The sequence below is a fragment of the Phocoena phocoena genome, chromosome 7 (assembly GCF_963924675.1).
Source record: "Phocoena phocoena chromosome 7, mPhoPho1.1, whole genome shotgun sequence".
Classification (NCBI taxonomy): Eukaryota; Metazoa; Chordata; class Mammalia; order Artiodactyla; family Phocoenidae; genus Phocoena; species Phocoena phocoena.
Genome location: NC_089225.1, coordinates 25,931,803 through 25,950,032, shown reverse-complemented (window position 1 = coordinate 25,950,032; position 18,230 = coordinate 25,931,803). Strand labels below are relative to the sequence as shown.

General features: G+C 34.0%; 1 protein-coding gene across 1 annotated transcript in view; it reads left to right on the top strand.

The window, feature by feature from the left end:
• The window catches only part of LRP1B (LDL receptor related protein 1B), a 1,473,103-nt gene that overhangs the window by 1,197,907 nt on the left and 256,966 nt on the right, over window positions 1-18,230 (top strand). The window contains exons 48-54 of the mRNA XM_065880137.1: window positions 2,729-2,842; window positions 3,086-3,235; window positions 4,662-4,784; window positions 6,778-6,897; window positions 11,602-11,730; window positions 14,876-14,998; window positions 17,457-17,597. Of these exons, the coding sequence (XP_065736209.1) occupies window positions 2,729-2,842; window positions 3,086-3,235; window positions 4,662-4,784; window positions 6,778-6,897; window positions 11,602-11,730; window positions 14,876-14,998; window positions 17,457-17,597 (900 nt within the window). The remainder of the gene's footprint in view (window positions 1-2,728; window positions 2,843-3,085; window positions 3,236-4,661; window positions 4,785-6,777; window positions 6,898-11,601; window positions 11,731-14,875; window positions 14,999-17,456; window positions 17,598-18,230) is intronic.

The following is an 18,230-nucleotide window of genomic DNA, read 5'->3' as shown; positions in this document are numbered from 1 at the left end:
CTTTGTACTATCTGGAGGGAAGAGTCTAGTATTTCCCACTCAGGTTACCTTTATTTGGATGACATTATTTTCTGTTCTCTTTTTTCTAGAACTTTTAGCCTGAAGAAAAGTTGTCAGAAGGCTTTCATATTCACTTGACAAATTAGAGATCCCATAACCTTTCTCCCTCAAGACCCACCCTAAGGGTGAAACACATTTCAATACTTGACTGACCAAAACAACATGAGAAAGGAACATGGTTGAGGGACTAGAGAGGTAGAGGTTTTGGCAGAAGAAGCATTTGCTTACTTATGAAGTGACATTGTCACTGTTCCCATGGATTTCTCCTGTTCCAGGACTCTCTTTCCTTGTCTATGAATGCTAGAGACGTTAATCCCCACAACCACCTTGATCCTGCTGCTTATGGAATTGTGCAACCACTTGACATGTACAATTCCATTGCCACTTATCACCCTATTTAATCCTCTAGTGGTTCCCAAACTCTGTATCAAGTCATGAAATCTATAGAGATAGGATTAGAAGTAAAGGGACAATCGGTTCCTATTTGCACATCTCACCCACTCTAATAGGCTGCCCTTGCCCTCCTCACCAAGATTCAGTAGCCTTATTTTTGTTCTCCTGACCTCCTACCTCATTTTTTCCCTTGCCTTTCTCTAAATACTATTTCCTAACCACTCTTCTCAACTTTAAAGTTATAGTTTCCTTTTGTCTGGTTAGAGTTCCTCTGTTTCTTTGTTATTCCTAGAATTCCATCCAAGACTGTTTTCTACTTGCTCCACATTTCCACTCTTCTTATAAGCCATTATTTACACTTACTTCCACCTGAGCCCCCAGCACCATTCTTGAAACTCCATTACTGTGAAATCCCTGAATCTCCAGTCCTCTTAACAGTCTGACATGCCATCTCCACGTTCATGTAGTCATAATTTGCCTCTTCACTTTATCTGCCACCAATACCCACCCAGATGGACTCCCTGCCATGTACACAGAAGATTCTCTATGGAAGTTTGGAGGGAGATGGAAATGGTGGAATGGGTTGTGATTGCCCACTTTGCTTCAGAATTAGGATTTCTGGTATCCCAAACTCTAACTGCAAGTATTAGATAATGCACGTCAAGTAGCTTAGAGATAAATCTTTGTAGACTTGTTTAGGAATATTACCACTATCTAGAATATTGTTTCACAGAGAAATGAATTCTGTCTTCTAAATAAGGGGATTATGAGGAATCTTTTGGAACACAACCTCTTAATAGGAGACTGCTGATAGCAAAGTCAGAAACAAAATGTATATGCTTCTCATGATTATTTTCTATGTTATATATTCCATTTATTGTTTCCACTGAAAAATATTGAATGTGAAATGTAATAGAAAAGAATATGGAAGAGATTTTTCTTTATTTAGGCATAAAAGAAAAATACCTACTTTTTTCCTGTTTGGAACAGTGTATTTATCTCTACTTATAATGGCATTATCTGTTTCAAATGATGTTATTTTTAATGAAGAAAACAGTGAAGCAATTATAATTGTAAATAAAACATTTATTCAAATCATCATTTACACACAAATAAGGATACAATTGCAAGATACAATTAAATATAATAAGAGCAGTGCATTATGAAATACAAATGACATACACACCCTTGAATAAAATTTGCATATTTTAAGATAGTATTTTAACCATTTACAATTGACATAATTTATATTTATAATTAAATAGGCTCTTTAAAATATCAACCCTAGTAAAAGTGGCATAATCATAGAGCCCTTCAGGTTGTACATTAAGATAATCAACCTGTGGAAATTTGAATTTGGAATAAAAATCTCACCTAAGTTAATCTAACACAAAACAAGCCATGCACCTGTTCACAACATATTGCTGAAAACCATTATATGGTAATGAACGTGTAAGCAAAGTAAAAAGGAATATATGATGAAGAATAAGCTATTCTGTACAAAGAATATGTAATGATGGTACCATATCAAAACTGATTTTCATCTAAGCATAGCAGGGATTTGGAAATCCTTTCCAACAAGAGAGACAAGTCATACCACATTTGTATGTTTCTTGGCATGAGGAATCCATATTTCCTATACCAAATCTTAGTAATATGGCCATGTGAAAGGGGATAACTTAGCATGATGACTTTCTAGCAGTGCTGAACTATTCCCTCTTTGAGTAAATAAAGCAAATACTCTGGTTTCTCCCTCTCAATCTCTGACTCTGTCTGTGTGTCATTTTATCATAGCAGTGAATGTTTCACTTCTTAGCAAACAGATCGGGATTTCTCTGTACACACTCAATCAGGCATTTGCTTAGTGTCATACCTTGTATTTTGAAGTTGGAAGGAGAGAGAAGTTTCAGCAGCATTTAATTTTGTTGTTGTTGTTGGTTTAGCGCTAATATGGTACGATAGGAAAAACAAGGCACGGTCCCTGCTTACAATTTAATGGGGGGAGAGATACATAAACAGGACATTGCAATGCAGTATTATAAGTACTACAATGTAGGGAAGAACAGCGTGACAGGGGAAGACATGAGGCATCTAACCCAAGCTTGTTGTTGGGGGTTATGGGTCAAGTTTGACTGCCCAGAGTTAAAAAGGCAAAACCAAACAAACTTGTAAGAATTAAAGTACTCAAAATGTTAAGCAAGGATGTTTGGATAAGTTTAGGATAGACGAGATACCTATCTCGTCTATCCATTTGTTTATTTACCTGTTTTTCTAGTTTCAACCTGTGCCACTGTTGAGTTCCGCTGTGCAGATGGGACGTGCATTCCAAGATCAGCACGATGCAACCAGAACCTAGATTGTGCAGATGCTTCAGATGAAAAGAACTGCAGTAAGATATTCCATTACATTTTGTTTGTTCATGCCTGTGCACCTTTGGCATTACATTGAACAGTGTCTAACTCTTCACTGAACCTTGTCCAGAATTGATATGTAATTAACCCTTGTTGTGTAGGATAATTACATATTTACTTCTTCAAATGAGGTTAACTCTTCTTGTTTCTATTACCTACATAGAAGGCTTATAATCTTTGCAGATGAGGTGTTTTTCATTTTTCTGTTGACCTCCTTATAGATAATACAGACTGTACATATTTCTATAAACTTGGAGTGAAAACCACAGGATTCATAAGATGTAATTCTACCTCACTGTGTGTTCTGCCAACCTGGATATGCGATGGGTCTAACGACTGTGGAGACTATTCAGATGAATTAAAATGCCCAGGTAATTCTAGAAGACAAAACAGTCTTTGCCTTGAAGATTTAGGGGCTGGTTGTATAGCATAAACTTATTAATTTTCATTCTTGATACTCAATGGCTCAGATTAAAACAAATATTGTAGACTAAATTAAAAATAATCACCCTGTGCTAGACATGCCACTTTATATTTTTTCATGACTTATGGAATGATACTTGAGAAATCTGTTCTATGTTTGGATCAATTTCTATTTTCATGTTCAGTTCCTCATTCATCCTTTTAAAGTTGGTGATTACATCTTAAAATGTGTAATCTATAAAGTTTTCACAGAAGTAGTATATACTGAGAGAAAACTATCTATAGACTAAAGGGAGGGAGACTATGTTTCTCACCACTGGCTTTACTCCTGTTATTATACAGCTTGTATTGTCAAGTTAGGCTATTTGATGCAGTTTACACAATCTTTTGGCATACTAGTATGGGTAACATAATAGTTATCATTACTGGATCAATGTCAGACTGGTATATTTATATATATTAGCCATCGTTACCTACACAAGCACTGAAAAGTGTCATCTTCATTCTTAGGAGAATGCCTTCCATGAGAAGGTCATGAACCTATTTCTTTCTAACTATTTAAGGAAACAAATTTTAGAAATATATAATAATACCAGAAAGAAAGATGTTAAATTACTATAACTGAAAGTAGATATGCTTGTAGTATACCATTACATGTGTTCTCATACTGCTGTTTCCTTCTCCTGACCCTGCTGCTACAATTACTTTTTTCCATGCTTAGCAGATGTGTAATAAGTTTTTGAAACATTTTAAGAAATTATATTTGTAGGTATTCCACACACAAGTGTATACAACACACACACACACATACGATCTACTCTAAAGAATTGCTATTCTTAATGGTGCATAATCAATCAGTTAACTGGGAAATAGCAGATTCCTTTTTTTCTTTTCCCCACTGCTCATCAGTGTGTGACACTCTGTGATGTTCCTTTTGGGTTTGAAAAGACTCGCTGTATCCTAGGAGGAACTGGATAACTTCTCTGGAGGCACTGGCTCACTGCACATCTACATCTTTTCTTTTTTTTTTTAACTTTATCCTTCATTATATAAAACATTAAATATAGAAAATTGCTTTAGACTCAACAAGTTTTTCCATTAATATCCTCTTTTTGATCCAGGATCCAATCCTAGATTGGATTTGGTTATCATATCTCCCTGATTTCCTTTGGTCTATGCCAGTTTTTTAGCTTTTCCTTGGTTTTCATGACCTGGACATTCTTTAATGTCCTCAGCTTAGCTCTTTTTATTTAGGTTTTCTTGTTATTTACCTCTTCCAGTTCAAGGAGTATTACTGTTTTGATATCTACCTATATTGCATAAGTCTAAGATTAATTTAATTTATTTGACATTAAATTCTATATTTTATCACAGTTCAAAACAAACACAGATGTGAAGAAAATTATTTTGGTTGTCCTAGTGGAAGGTGCATTTTGAATACCTGGGTATGTGATGGTCAGAAAGATTGTGAGGATGGACTTGATGAATTCCACTGTGGTGAGACATTATATCTTGTTTTACTTTTATAAACTATATTATTATTTATATACTGATGTTCTCTTACATAGAGATTTTACACAAAATATTGCTAATTGATTTTAACATCAATTTTTATTTTGATTAAATATCACAAAATGGTAAAAATTAAAATAGAACAGAAGAACTTATAATGGAGAATAACAATCTCCCATACAGCCTTTTAACCTTTTCTATTTTTGTTAGTGATTACCTCCATTAATCTAAATGATATATTTATACCTTCATTTCCTGACTTATTAAGTTTATATGCTAATGTATTTACCTTCTGCTGTGAAAAATAAGGATTTAGCTCACACAACTCATTATAGTCTCCCTACCTCTTATTGACTATTATTATCCTAAATGTTTCTATTAATTACATGTATAGATTTAAATAGTATAGTTAAACTTGCATTTCTTCAAACTGTCGTCTATCACTATCCACATCCTAATTTCTGTGTGTGTACATTTCATTTCACTTGGCAAGGTAAGAAAGCATTTAAAATTTTTATTTCTATAAAATTTACGGATTTTATGATTTTCAGGCCAAAGAAATTCCTAAAAAAGCATAAAAAGCATATATTCACTCTTTTCATTTAACACAAATAGCAAACACTGTGATGAATAGACAGAGTAGGAAAAAAGATTAAAAATGGATTGTCTAAGAAATGCCAAAGTCCCATAAAAGTAAATGTCATCATGAAATATGAAGGTGCATTTTGTTTGATTAAGATGCCATATATCTTTACATTACAGCCAGATTCTGAACAAGAGTAACAGAGAACTTTACAAATAGTTTATGTAGAGTCATACTTCCTGGAACAGAAGCCATTATACGGTTGTATCTTCTTTAATCTTATTTTTTCTGGGCTTCAGTTTTTCTAAATGTCTCTCTTTTCACAGGTCATGTTAGTAAATATTTGAAATAAAAATGCAAAGTTTTTAAATAGTTTATACGATAAAAATCAAATTTTTATTTTTATAGTCATTTATATTTTGAACATATTAATTTGGTAGGATTTTATTCTTGGGTGTTTCCTGGTGATAAATGGACTAAGGGGTGGAGGAGAGCAATCACAAACTTTGGAAATAAATGGAATACACCATTATAAATGCATAGCTTGGTAATAAAATACCAGCCACCATGCAAATGAATATGGATGTTATTAGTCAGATTTAAGTGTTCCCAAGGCAGAGAAAGGAAAACATCAAAGTGTTAAGTATGTATAGGTACAAAACTGATGGCTTGTCATCAAGCTAAAACCCCCTGAGTCACGTCATCTTTAAAAACAAATGTATATGGTGGTGAGTTCACCATATTTATGACCTTGCCTAGGATGTAATTTTTTTCTCCAACTGTTCAAAAATAGATTAAAAATTAGGAAAAGGGCTTCCCTGGTGGCGCGGTGGTTGAGAGTCCGCCTGCCGATGCAGGGGACACGGGTTCGTGCCCCGGTCCGGGAAAATCCCACGTGCCGTGGAGCAGCTGGGCGCGTGAGCCATGGCTGCTGAGCCTGCGCGTCCGGAGCCTGTGCTCTGCAACGGGAGAGGCCACAACAGTGAGAGGCCCGCGTACAGGAAAAAAAAAAAAATTAGGAAAAAATGACTAGACCACACTTGGAATATTTATTTTATATCTGTACCCTACATGTTAGAAAAAGACAGTAATGTACTTAGGAAGAGTGACCAGCATATTGACTAGCTCAAAGTCAAACCCTGTGAGATTATGTTGAAGGAACAATGTTGTATAACCTGGATAACTCAGAGGGAATATGCAAGCCGTGGTCAAAATTTTATAGCACTGTCATAGAGAAGAGGACTCTGGCTTGTTTTATTTGGGATGGCTGGTTTTAGCAACGGCTAAAGAACTTTCTCGTGTTGGATCTTTCCTAAGAATGTCTCAAAGGATTTATTTTTTCTTTTGCACCTAAAACAAACATTCTTATGGGTTTTTTTGCTTGTTTTTTTTTAGGTTCCTCTTGTTCTTGGAACCAATTTGCTTGTTCTGCACAAAAATGTATATCTAAACACTGGATTTGTGATGGAGAGGCTGATTGTGGAGATGGATTAGATGAAAGTGATAGCATTTGTGGTGAGTTGTTCCTTTTGTGTTCTTATTCAGTTTTTAGGAGTATGATACATATGCTCTACTGTTTTAGAGTATACAGAAAACTTTGTCTTCTACTTTCTTAAACTTAACATTAAGCTTATATGTATATACATTTCAATGTAACTGTTTTTATTATTTTTATGACAACTTATCAGTCTACAATTTTTCATATATACATTTACCATTAGAGTTTTAGGATTTTTTGCTGAATATTAACACAATGAATGTATTTGCAAATTGTATTTCTAGTCTTCAGTGACTTCTTTAGAATGGATCTCAATGATTGGGATTACTTGGATCAAATGATTGAAAATTTTCTCATTGCTCTTGATAAGTATTGCTAAGTCACCATCCAAATTTACTATGCAGGTTTATACTGCCATAAGCCACACATGGTGTGTGTTTGTGTATTATAGTAATTACGCTTATTGAATTGTTTTAAATGGAAATTAAGGAAGCAGGCTAATGTATATGATTTTAAAATGTACTTAAACATTCAGCTTTATAGGATTAGAGGTAGAGTGTCAAATGTCTCTGTTTACTATACGTCAACTACATTGGCTAAAAACCAACGTGATTGCTTTTAATTAATCACAGACATTTAACAAATAATTTAAATTTAATTATTAAATGAATTTTTTAAGAGGTAGAAGAAGGAAGCAACCTAATCTCCATACATTAGTTATGGTTGGCCAGGCATTCTACTAAATTATTTACATGTCTATCTGTCTATTTATCTTTCTGATCGGTTTCCATATGTATGTTTGTACCTATAGCTATATATTCTTTGTTCATTATATCAACCCTATTTCATAACTGTTATCATTCTCATTTAAGAGAGAAAAGGACCCGAGTCATAGAATAAGGCTCATTTATGGAGTTAAGTGTACTTAACACATTTTTTAAATTTTCAGGAGTTGTGGCCTGCTATTTAGGTCACTATCATGGAAAAAGGACTATAAGGTTTATAATGTTCACACTAAAATGAAGTTCTCTGTATGTATCATAAAATTGGAGATATCCTCAGAAAGTAGGCAATTTATTTTCCTGTATTAAGCCACCTAAAATCTACTTTTTATTTACACAGCTGAAACAATTTAGTTATACAACAGATAAAGATAAATGTAGAAAGATTACTATCGAAAACCTCTGAAAGGAAGAAAAATCATTAATTAATTAGATGACTGGCCAGTCTGTTTTAATTATTTTGTTTCTCTTTGCCATTAAATACTTCTTTTTTAAAAATTTTTTATTGGAGTGTAGTTGATTTACAACGTTGTGTTAGTTTCAGGTGTACAGCAAAGTGAATCAATTATATATATACATATATCCACTCTTTTTTTTTTCTTTTTTTTTTTTAGATTCTTTTCCTTTATAGGCCATTACAGAGTATTGAGTAGAGTTCCCTGTTTAATTTTAACAAAAAGACTACCAATTTACAGCAGGTTGAACATGTTTCTGGTCTCTAAAATTATGTTGCTTTTGACCCTTTGTTTAATTCTACACTAAATGGCTCCCCTGACACCTCTATCCTTCTTAAGTGGACACAATATAATAGAAGTGGTAAAGACTCTAAAGTCATACAGAGTTGAATTCTCCTGCATCTGCATTTTCCAGCTGTGTGATCATGGGATGGTCCACTTTATCCCTTATTCCTCAAATTCTTTACCTATTAAATGGTTACAAGACATCTACCTTATGTAATTATCGTGATCAGCTGACATGGCCAATGTGTACTATATAAATGAATTTATTCCCATTCTCTTTTGTTGTGTTTCTCCTGCTCCCTCCCTTATTTTTTAGAGTGGTATTGTCATGTCAGTGTCTATCAATGTCCTGATAAGGTTTGTTTTTCTTTTTTTGCGGTACGCGGCCCTCTCACTGTTGTGGCCTCTCCTGTTGCGGAGCACAGGCTCAGCGGCCATGGCTCACGGGCCCAGCTGCTCCGCGGCATGTGGGATCTTCCCAGACCGGGGCACGAACCCGTGTCCCCTGCATTGGCAGGCGGACTCTCAACCACTGCACCACCAGGGAAGTCCCTGATAAGTTTTTTAAAGGATTTCATGGTAATGAACATATTTACCTGCCATCAAAACACCCAGTCTATTTAATATAATCACAGGCTGCAATTTATATGCTACCAAGCTGTTGTTACATAAAAATTACTGCTTTAGGTCAACCATCAGTCAATGAATTGGACTTAATATTTTAGGATTGGAAAGGAACTTTATAAATAATTTATCTCAGTGGTTTTCAACCTTTAGTGTACAAAAAATCCTGTTCAGAAGTTTGTTAAAAATGTAGATTCTTAATTCCCATCTCCAAATATTCTGATATAGACATATTCTTTCTTCATAAGCACATAGTGGTTCTGACTTGGGATTTGAGGATTCACTTATAAAAATCATAGTCTAGTTCACCTGTGTCATGTGATAGATGAAGAAAGAAAAACTCACAGAGGTTAATAAATTTGCCTGAAGTCACTCAGTGAATCAGTGATGACAGAACTAGGAACAGAATTCAGGTTTCTGAAATACTTACTAAATTGGATAGTAACTCTCACCAATCAAATATTATATCTAAGTAGGTACCCAAGATGGATCTGGTAGAATTCCTTCAGCTTGTCTTCCTTCTCCCTTGGGATTCATGTCCCTGAGAAAGGCAATGTGTCTCCAGATGACAGTGGTAATTATGGAAGGAAGCCATGAGTTTTTTCCTTGGCTCATTATCTTTTAAATTGACGATGATGTTTTGGTATGCTCTTAACACAGAATCTGTTGAAACACTTTAAAGGGAGCCAGAAAATTAGCTGCAAAGAGCTTTATGCCATTTTATAGTTTTAGGTATCTTAGTAATTATCTAGTCATAACTCTCATTTTAGAGTGAAACTCAGACACTAGTCTTCTGCAAGGTCATACAAAGTTAAATTTCTCAACAGTAAAATCAATGCTATATCTATTATGCCTCCCTTGGGAATAAACTGGAGTGATAATAAGAAAGTAGACAAGGGGCGCTAAATGCATCGAAACTTCCATAGCAGAAAGAATGCAATTTTTTGCATCTCCAGCTAAATAATAAAAATATTATGGAAATTAAAGCACTAACTGAGAGTCTAAGAGTGAAAGTGACACTCTATGTTCTTATGACAAGCTTAAAAAAATAGATAAGGAGGAATAATGTATAAATAACTTGTAGGAAGAGAATTTTATTATAGAAAGTACTAAAGACAATAGGTAGCAAGTAAATTCATTTTTAAATTAAAGCAACATTTGTTTAATAGATTTTCTTTATAATTTCTTCCAGTAATAGATATCATATTAAACTCATTCTATTAGCACTGATCCTCAACAAATAAGCAAATCTGAATTACCTGGGGGATTTTTCAATATTCACTTGCCATTCTGTCCTCCCAATTAAAGTATATGTAGGAAGAGACATGTTTATGTTGAAAAAGATCACCAGGAGGTTCCACTTTGTCACCCTGCTGTACTCCCATAGTGATAACATTGCATTAAAAAACATGTTCTTCTCATAAAAACTCTGTGGCTGAAAAGTAAGATGATAATTGGTAATCCAATTAAAGTAGCTTTAAAGGTTTGGAAACAACTATCCATCAATCTAGGCAGTCATATTTTCTTCTTGGAGGTACTAACATTTTTTTAATAATTCTTACAACTTGTTTTTTAACATCTATTCTATGGGTAGCATTTGGTCACAAGAAAGTGAAATTAAAGGGAAGTTAAATTTGGGGGCATGTTGCTGATTTACTCAACAAATATTTTATATACATAACAAATAAACCATTTAATATGTATAACTGTACTTGGGGCTTGGGAAATACCAGGAGAATGAATCATTTTCTAATTTTACTCAATTACCCTATGCCCATATAAAGAAAAACAAAGAGAAACCACCCATGACCCTTTGAATTTACAGTCAACAAGCATTTCTTTTTTTTTTCCTGTATACATTTGAAAACAACATCATGCAACTGAAGGAACATTGAATTGATAGAGCGAAGAAAAGGTAGATTCATTTATTAAGTGTGTAAAACCAAAGGGAACATGCATACATTTATACTTTTCAACAACACAAGGTGGGGAGGAACAGTAATGATATTACTGGTTAAGAGAAGATACTTAGGAATCAAAAAGGTTTTGGACTCCCAGTTCAACATGTGGCTCCCTCTGCAATTTGTGACTTCCTGCAAGCTTTCCAACATCTCAGAGCCTCAGTTTCCTTTTCTGTGAAATGAGACTAATAATAGTTCTACCATTTGAGGCGATTGTGAGGACTAAATTAGTTAATGTGTTAAGTGCTTAACATATATTAAGCAATAAAAATGCTGTTATTATCCTTATAGGTTCAGTCCTTTTGAAATTTTATCTCAGTTTATTCACAATGAGATTTCTATGTTTTGCTACATTTTACAAGGAGAACATACTCATTATTTTCTGCCATGTAGCTTTAAAAAATATAATACTTGCTACTGAGAAGGAATGAATTCTGAGAGGAAACTGTCCATAGGGGATGGATAATATGTGATGATTCCAAATAACTACAGTTTTTTCCTTGTCAGCGGCATTCTTCTGCTTCCCTTCTTGTCTATAGGAAATGAAATTATAGATCTTTCTCAACAGACCTGCTGTGTGTGATCTTAATGGCATTTTTTTTGGTGGGTTTCAGGTGCCATCACCTGTGCGCCTGACATGTTCAGCTGCCAGGGCTCCCATGCCTGTGTGCCCCGACACTGGCTGTGTGATGGTGAAAGGGACTGTCCAAATGGAAGCGATGAGCTCTCCACAGCAGGCTGTGGTATGAACACTCATGGGGTTGTCTATGAAAGAAAGCTGCTGCAGCATCCTCAGACAGTTGCTTTTGTAGTACTCACCATATCACCTTTTCTCTCACTTTCCCAATCCCTGGACTCATACGTAGTATCAGAATTAATCAGGTGGGATGTCGTCATCACAGAGTTCAGCAACCCCTCTAACCACTGTTCAGAGTGTTTCCAACATGAACAGAGGGATTACCCATTTTAAAACTGGTTTTGATGCACGAAGATTTTTCACTTCATTCCTGAGATAATTTAACTACGCTGTGTATGTGTGTGTGGTGGGTTTGTTACTTCCTTTTTAGCATCTTCCTCCACCCTCCCACCCCACACTCCACTTGAAGGCTTTTAGATTGTCTATTACAGATACTCTGTAAATGGCTGCTGTGATCCTAAATAACTACTGATAAGAAGGTCAGTAAACATCTATTAGTCCTACGGATAGGATATTAGCCCTTAGGTCAGGTAGAAATAGTATGTATATAGCTGAATGGAGCTGGGGAATCAGAGGAACACCTTTGGAGGCCAGAGAGTTTACTAAGTTTCTAACCCTAGGTCACCTCAGGAAATCTTCAGGGGGTTACTGAATAGTAAAAATTTAGATAAATTCCTTTGCATGATCAGGAGAATGAAGGGACTGAGTATTTGAATGCTGATCCCAAGGTCACATAGGGGATCTGTTGAGCAATTTATTAGGAACAGTGCTGTGAACTCTGCTTATTAAAGTGAAGTCTACCAGTCATCTCTCTGATGACCTGTCTTCAGGTCTTTAAAACTATAATTGAAGCCATAATGTAATAGTGTGTGTATGTGGGTGTGTGTATATGGGGGATACTTAAAGCAGAGAAGGAAAAAGAAGACTTTGAGGCAGGCTTGTGTGCACAGAGCTCATGCTATTGTAGAATAAATCAGTTTGATCTTGAAACTGATATGTGTGCCTGTAAAGGTCAATGGGGCCACTGAGGGCTACATAATAAAGGATTATGCATCAATTCAGGGATCCAGATGGTCCCTGTATACTGTTGCTATTGTAGCAAGTTAATGCTCCAGGACACATATTAACACTTTTGGACCACATGGGTGCTATTAAGTAAATTATGTTAAAATACAACAAATTGTACTGAAGTGACACGAAAGCATTAATTCCAAATAAGCCTCTGTTGCTTAGTATCTTAAAGAATAATTCATGCATTAGAATTGGCATAATTCACTTGAGTTATATAAGCTGTCACACAGTTAAAAGTTAGCGTAGTGATTAGTAACTGAATTTTACTCTAATTATAATGGGCAGTTTTGAATGCTGCTCCTATGTGGCTTCTATATCATTTTTGAAAATAAATTTGTTTAAAATTAGTTACACTTGATTAAATTTAAGTAATTCTTTTTGTTTCACCTGCTCATGTCTCTTTTTAGTCATTACTGAGTTTTGAAAGCAGATTTCCTTTTTTCATGTAGTGTGGGGCAGTTTGGGGATCGGGAGCTGATAAGCATGTAAAAGAATAATTATAATAACTTAAGTGTCAGAATGATACATAGAAAAGATACTAGATCATCACAAATAAATATTGTGTAAAAAACCTTAGAAGTCTCATGGAAGGATTTCAAGAAAAGTAATAACGTTATCTCAGTTGTGAAGGAAAAAGAGAAGAAAGAGAAGTGTTCTAGATAGAGCAAAGTGCCTATTAAGACATGAAGGGGAGAGATTGGAAGGCATGTAAATTTTTTCAGCTGCCCATTATACATCAGTTATTTTGGTAGGTGCTTTTATTTACATTATTGAATTTCCACAGTATCTCGGTGAAGTGCTTTTGGGGATCTTCCAAAGATAATTGTTGTATAGATAGGAATTGAAACAGCAACTAAGAATGTACTGAGTACCTAAAATGAGCCTATCTGCTTCATGTACCTTATCTAGTTCTTGCAGAAAATTTATCAGATAGATTTTATTATCCTCATTAAACAGATAAATAAACAGATTCACCAAGAAGGTAAATAGCTTCCTTAGGATAAAATTATGAGTTGAAGAGCAACTTTTTGCAAAGCCTCCTCCTTTCCAGTGTACTGTAATAACATGTAGAGGATTCTTTTTGCTTTCACTTAAAAAAAATTAAGATATAATTGACCTACAATATTATGTTAGTTTTAGGTGTGCAACATAGTGATTTGATATGCTTATATCTTATTACAAAATGGTTACCACAACAAGCTTAGTTAACATCCATCATATAGCAGATTCTTCACATTTGAAATATCCCAAACCTTGAGTCATATCATAGCATTTACCCTTTCCATGTAAGAAAAGTAATTAAAATATTTAAATGATCAAACTTCTGTGATGCTATACATATACTATTAAAGCTTATTTCCTCTGTACGAGTCAGCTGAAGTTTTACTGCACATTTTAATCAACCATTTTTCCTGCTGGTTAAGGCCCTTGCTAGAGAATACTTTCATGGATCAGTATTCCAAAAGGATTGAAGTTCCATTTTATGGCTCGATATTCCTAATTTAGTGTGGTACTTACGGTTGGGCTCATCTCACCATAGATCTTAACCTATTTCAACACCCCATTGAAGTCACCCAAAGTTTTATCTTCCTCTTGAAAACAGTAACTTTCTTAGCCCTTTTGATTTTCTTTTCACTTCCATCATGAGCATTAGCACTTGGTGGTCTTTTCAGGTCCATTTTTCACAAAGAAGCAGGTTTTTATCACTTTACTAGCTTTACTACAAGCATGAGGAGAGAAAAAACCCAGCCACATTATTATAGTTGAGTGATTTTTTATCACGTATGAACCTTTGAATTCATCCTTCGGCAAACTTACAAATTGCTAAATGGCCTGAAATTTCAAGGTCACTCTAGAATTGTTGAACATATCAACACTAAAACTTTGAATTATATATATTTATATTCATATATTCAAATACTACTTATAATGAAATACATATATTAATATATATTATTAATTTATCTGATATATTGAATGTTTAGCTAAGTTTCCTTTTTAAAATAACCTTGAATTATTGAGTGTATTGAGTACAATAACATACATTTCCCAAACTCATAAAGTAGGGGAAGATAAAATTGGTGCTCATCTAACTTAATTTCTTGTGATGTCTTTCTTAGCTCCCAATAACACATGTGATGAAAATGCTTTCATGTGCCATAATAAAGTATGCATTCCCAAGCAATTTGTTTGTGACCATGATGATGACTGTGGAGATGGCTCTGATGAGTCACTGCAGTGTGGTAAGTATATATAAACTTTTCATGGAGAAGATTCTCAGGCTGAGTAACAGTCTTTTAAAATGACTCCAGGAATATATAAATAAATAACAAAAACAAAGAAATACATTTCTTAATCTCACTAAGAACATGTAACTTCAGTAATATAGACACACCACATATAACCTCTTTAAACTCTACCATAATTACACACCTATTTGAAAATTATGCCTACTTGTTATAGTGTATTCTTATCAAGAACCACACTGGAAAATGTTGATAAAAATGTGTTTGGTTTTAAGTACGTTGAAATACCTTTTATTTTAAAGACAATATATAGCTGGTTAGTTCAGTCTTACAGCCAAATCAATATTTGAGTGAGGAAAAAAGAATACAGTTCACAGCTATCAGAGAATCTAGATACTTAACATTTTTCTTTTGCTTTATCTTTTTATACATGTATTTACTTGTTAAAATTTAATGTTATTATTATGAAATTTATCTTATCACATTATATATTTATCTAACCATCATATCTATATAATGTATATATGAACACATATATAACTTTTGTGATAAAAATTAGTATATTAAAAATTCCCAGTTGATATTGAAATATGTGAACATAGTATTTTTGTAAAATATTTAAATGTATACATGAATAAATATAAAATGAAAAGCTGTGAAATCCACACATACCTATGAAAGGTAGTAGATTTAGCTTCCCTTTGCCCTCCCTATGCAGCATCTATCAGTTACAGATGGAGGATAAAGTAGAATCTCTAGCTTGGGTGACTTGGAGGATGGTGTTGCTGTTAATGAGCTTTAGAATGAGGTTAAGGGGCAGTTTTGCTGGTGTGGGAGAAGAAATGTAACAAATAATTAATTTAGGATATTTTGAATATGAAGTGTTAATCAGACAATCACATGAAGCTGTATAGTGAGTGTTTGAAAATTTAGTTCTAGAGTATGATCAGGACAAATAATATTAACCTGGTGGCCATCAGCATAAGGGTGATACTCAAAATATGACGAAGAATGATAATACCCAACACTGTACAAAGGAAAAGGGGAAAACCATATACTGAAGGCTGAAATAAGGGCTTACCCTGTAACATTTTAGAGTAGAACAGAAGAAAACTTTATACAGAAAGAGGGTGAAAAGGGAATAGCAAAAGCAAAGTTAGAAAGAAGCCTGGGAGAGTGGATTATGAATATTAAGTCAGGAAACTATTTCCAAGGTAGTATGGACAACAGCATCAAGTACTGGAGGACAGTGAAGCAGATAGGAGCCAGAGACACCTATGAATTTACCAACTGTCACTTGGTATTTATTAGCTCTGAGAGGAATTTCAGCAGGTAGATGTTGCAGAAATGAGACTTTAATGAATGAAAGTAAGTGAGAGCAAAGAGGTAAGTGAGTGAAAGGAAGATTGAGTAGGGACTTGACTGAGCAGGGAAGAAGGGACATGTCTTGTTAAGAGTTATGTGGATGGATTTTTATTGTTATTGGACTGGGAGAGACTTGAACATATGTATTGGGTGAAGAGGAGGAACTAGTGAAAAATGAGAGGGTGGGAAGGAATACTAGGGAAACTGGGGATATTTTAGAACTATCTAGTTTTGCCATGCAATATGATAAACGTCTCAATTAAATAATCATTGTTGAATCTTTTTTTCTGCTGAAATTTTATTTTTAAACCATAAAAATCTTACATTCTCTCTTCAAAGGTAAAATATTTGCCTACATTTATCAGAAAGTTTATAATAGAAATGACATTTTTTATTGTTAACAAACTCTGGAAAAAAACCAATCTAAAACTTCATAATATTCAAAATCAAATGAGTTTTACTTACAAACCAGCTTAGATATGAACATTAACAACTGATTGATTGATACTGTGTTTTGAACAAAGCCTTTTAATGCCTCTAAGAATCAATATGTAGGATAATTACAATAGTTTTGTGCTTATTGCTCTATGAATTAGATTTTAATTTTCTCATTTTAACAACTTCTTTACACTTTTAATGCTGCTTCCCAAACATAAACGTGACATTATAGCTTCTGAAAATTATTATTATAACCCAGAATCAGTTCATCCATATGTTCTAGTACTGTACCTAACCAAGCTTAGTCTTGAAAATAATTTTGAGTAGCTTTCATTTTTTTTTCCATTCTAAAGGGAATCTTTAGGATACAGATAATAAGTGAACAGAGGTTGTATACTTGTGTTGCATTCTTGTTTCCTTACTTAGAAACAAAATAAGAGTGCCTTGTTTCCAACTTTATTTTCTGGACTTTAATCCTACTTCTAACCACAAATATCTCTTGCAATTATTGTAACTGCCCTAGAAAGAAATGAGAAACATTTCCCATAAGAGGCCTGGGTAACTCACATGGTTAATTAAGTTTAGTGTACATTATGAAATAAAGTTTTAATGAATATTTGTTATATGAATTGGAATGTTCCTTTGTGTTCAGGATACAGACAGTGCAATGCAGAAGAATTTAGTTGTGCTGATGGACGATGTCTTTTAAATACTCAATGGCAGTGTGATGGAGACTTTGACTGCCCAGACCATTCTGATGAAGCACCTATAAACCCAAAGTGTAAAAGTGCAGGTACAGAAAATATATAATACTATGTTTATTCCAAAATTTGTTTTTTTAAGGCAATATTGTGACTCTGTTTTTTAGTCTCATATAATATTCAATGAGAGGAAATGCAAATAATTAAGCATGTGATGCTTCTGTTGATACCATGCAGGATCCTAGTAATCAACTTTGTTTTGGGGCTAGTTATAGAAGTGTAAGTCTGTGCCCCAAGTATGAAGATTTGTGGCAATGAACCAGATGAATTCATCATTCTCCTCCTTTAAAGAAGTCATTTTTTCTTAATATATTATTTTATGTGAGGATAATTTTCCTGTATGGACCTACTTGAAAATTTAATCATAAAAGAAATTGAGATTTACTGAAATAGAGTCAATATTATTCAAACTTAGGCAAAATGAAATAAATTGCATATCATTTGAACAGAAATATATACATAGCCAAACTTGGTCTATTTTACACTTTACTATTCCAAAGATTGAATACATAGTTATACATTTTAGAATAAACCCAATTACTTTTTTTTCTCATGTAGTTTACATGTTAATAGGCATTCTTTTATCATGTATGGTAATGAGTAATGTTTAAATCATCAGATTGTGAGTAGCTGCAAAACTTGAACTCCTTTCTATAGCTATATTT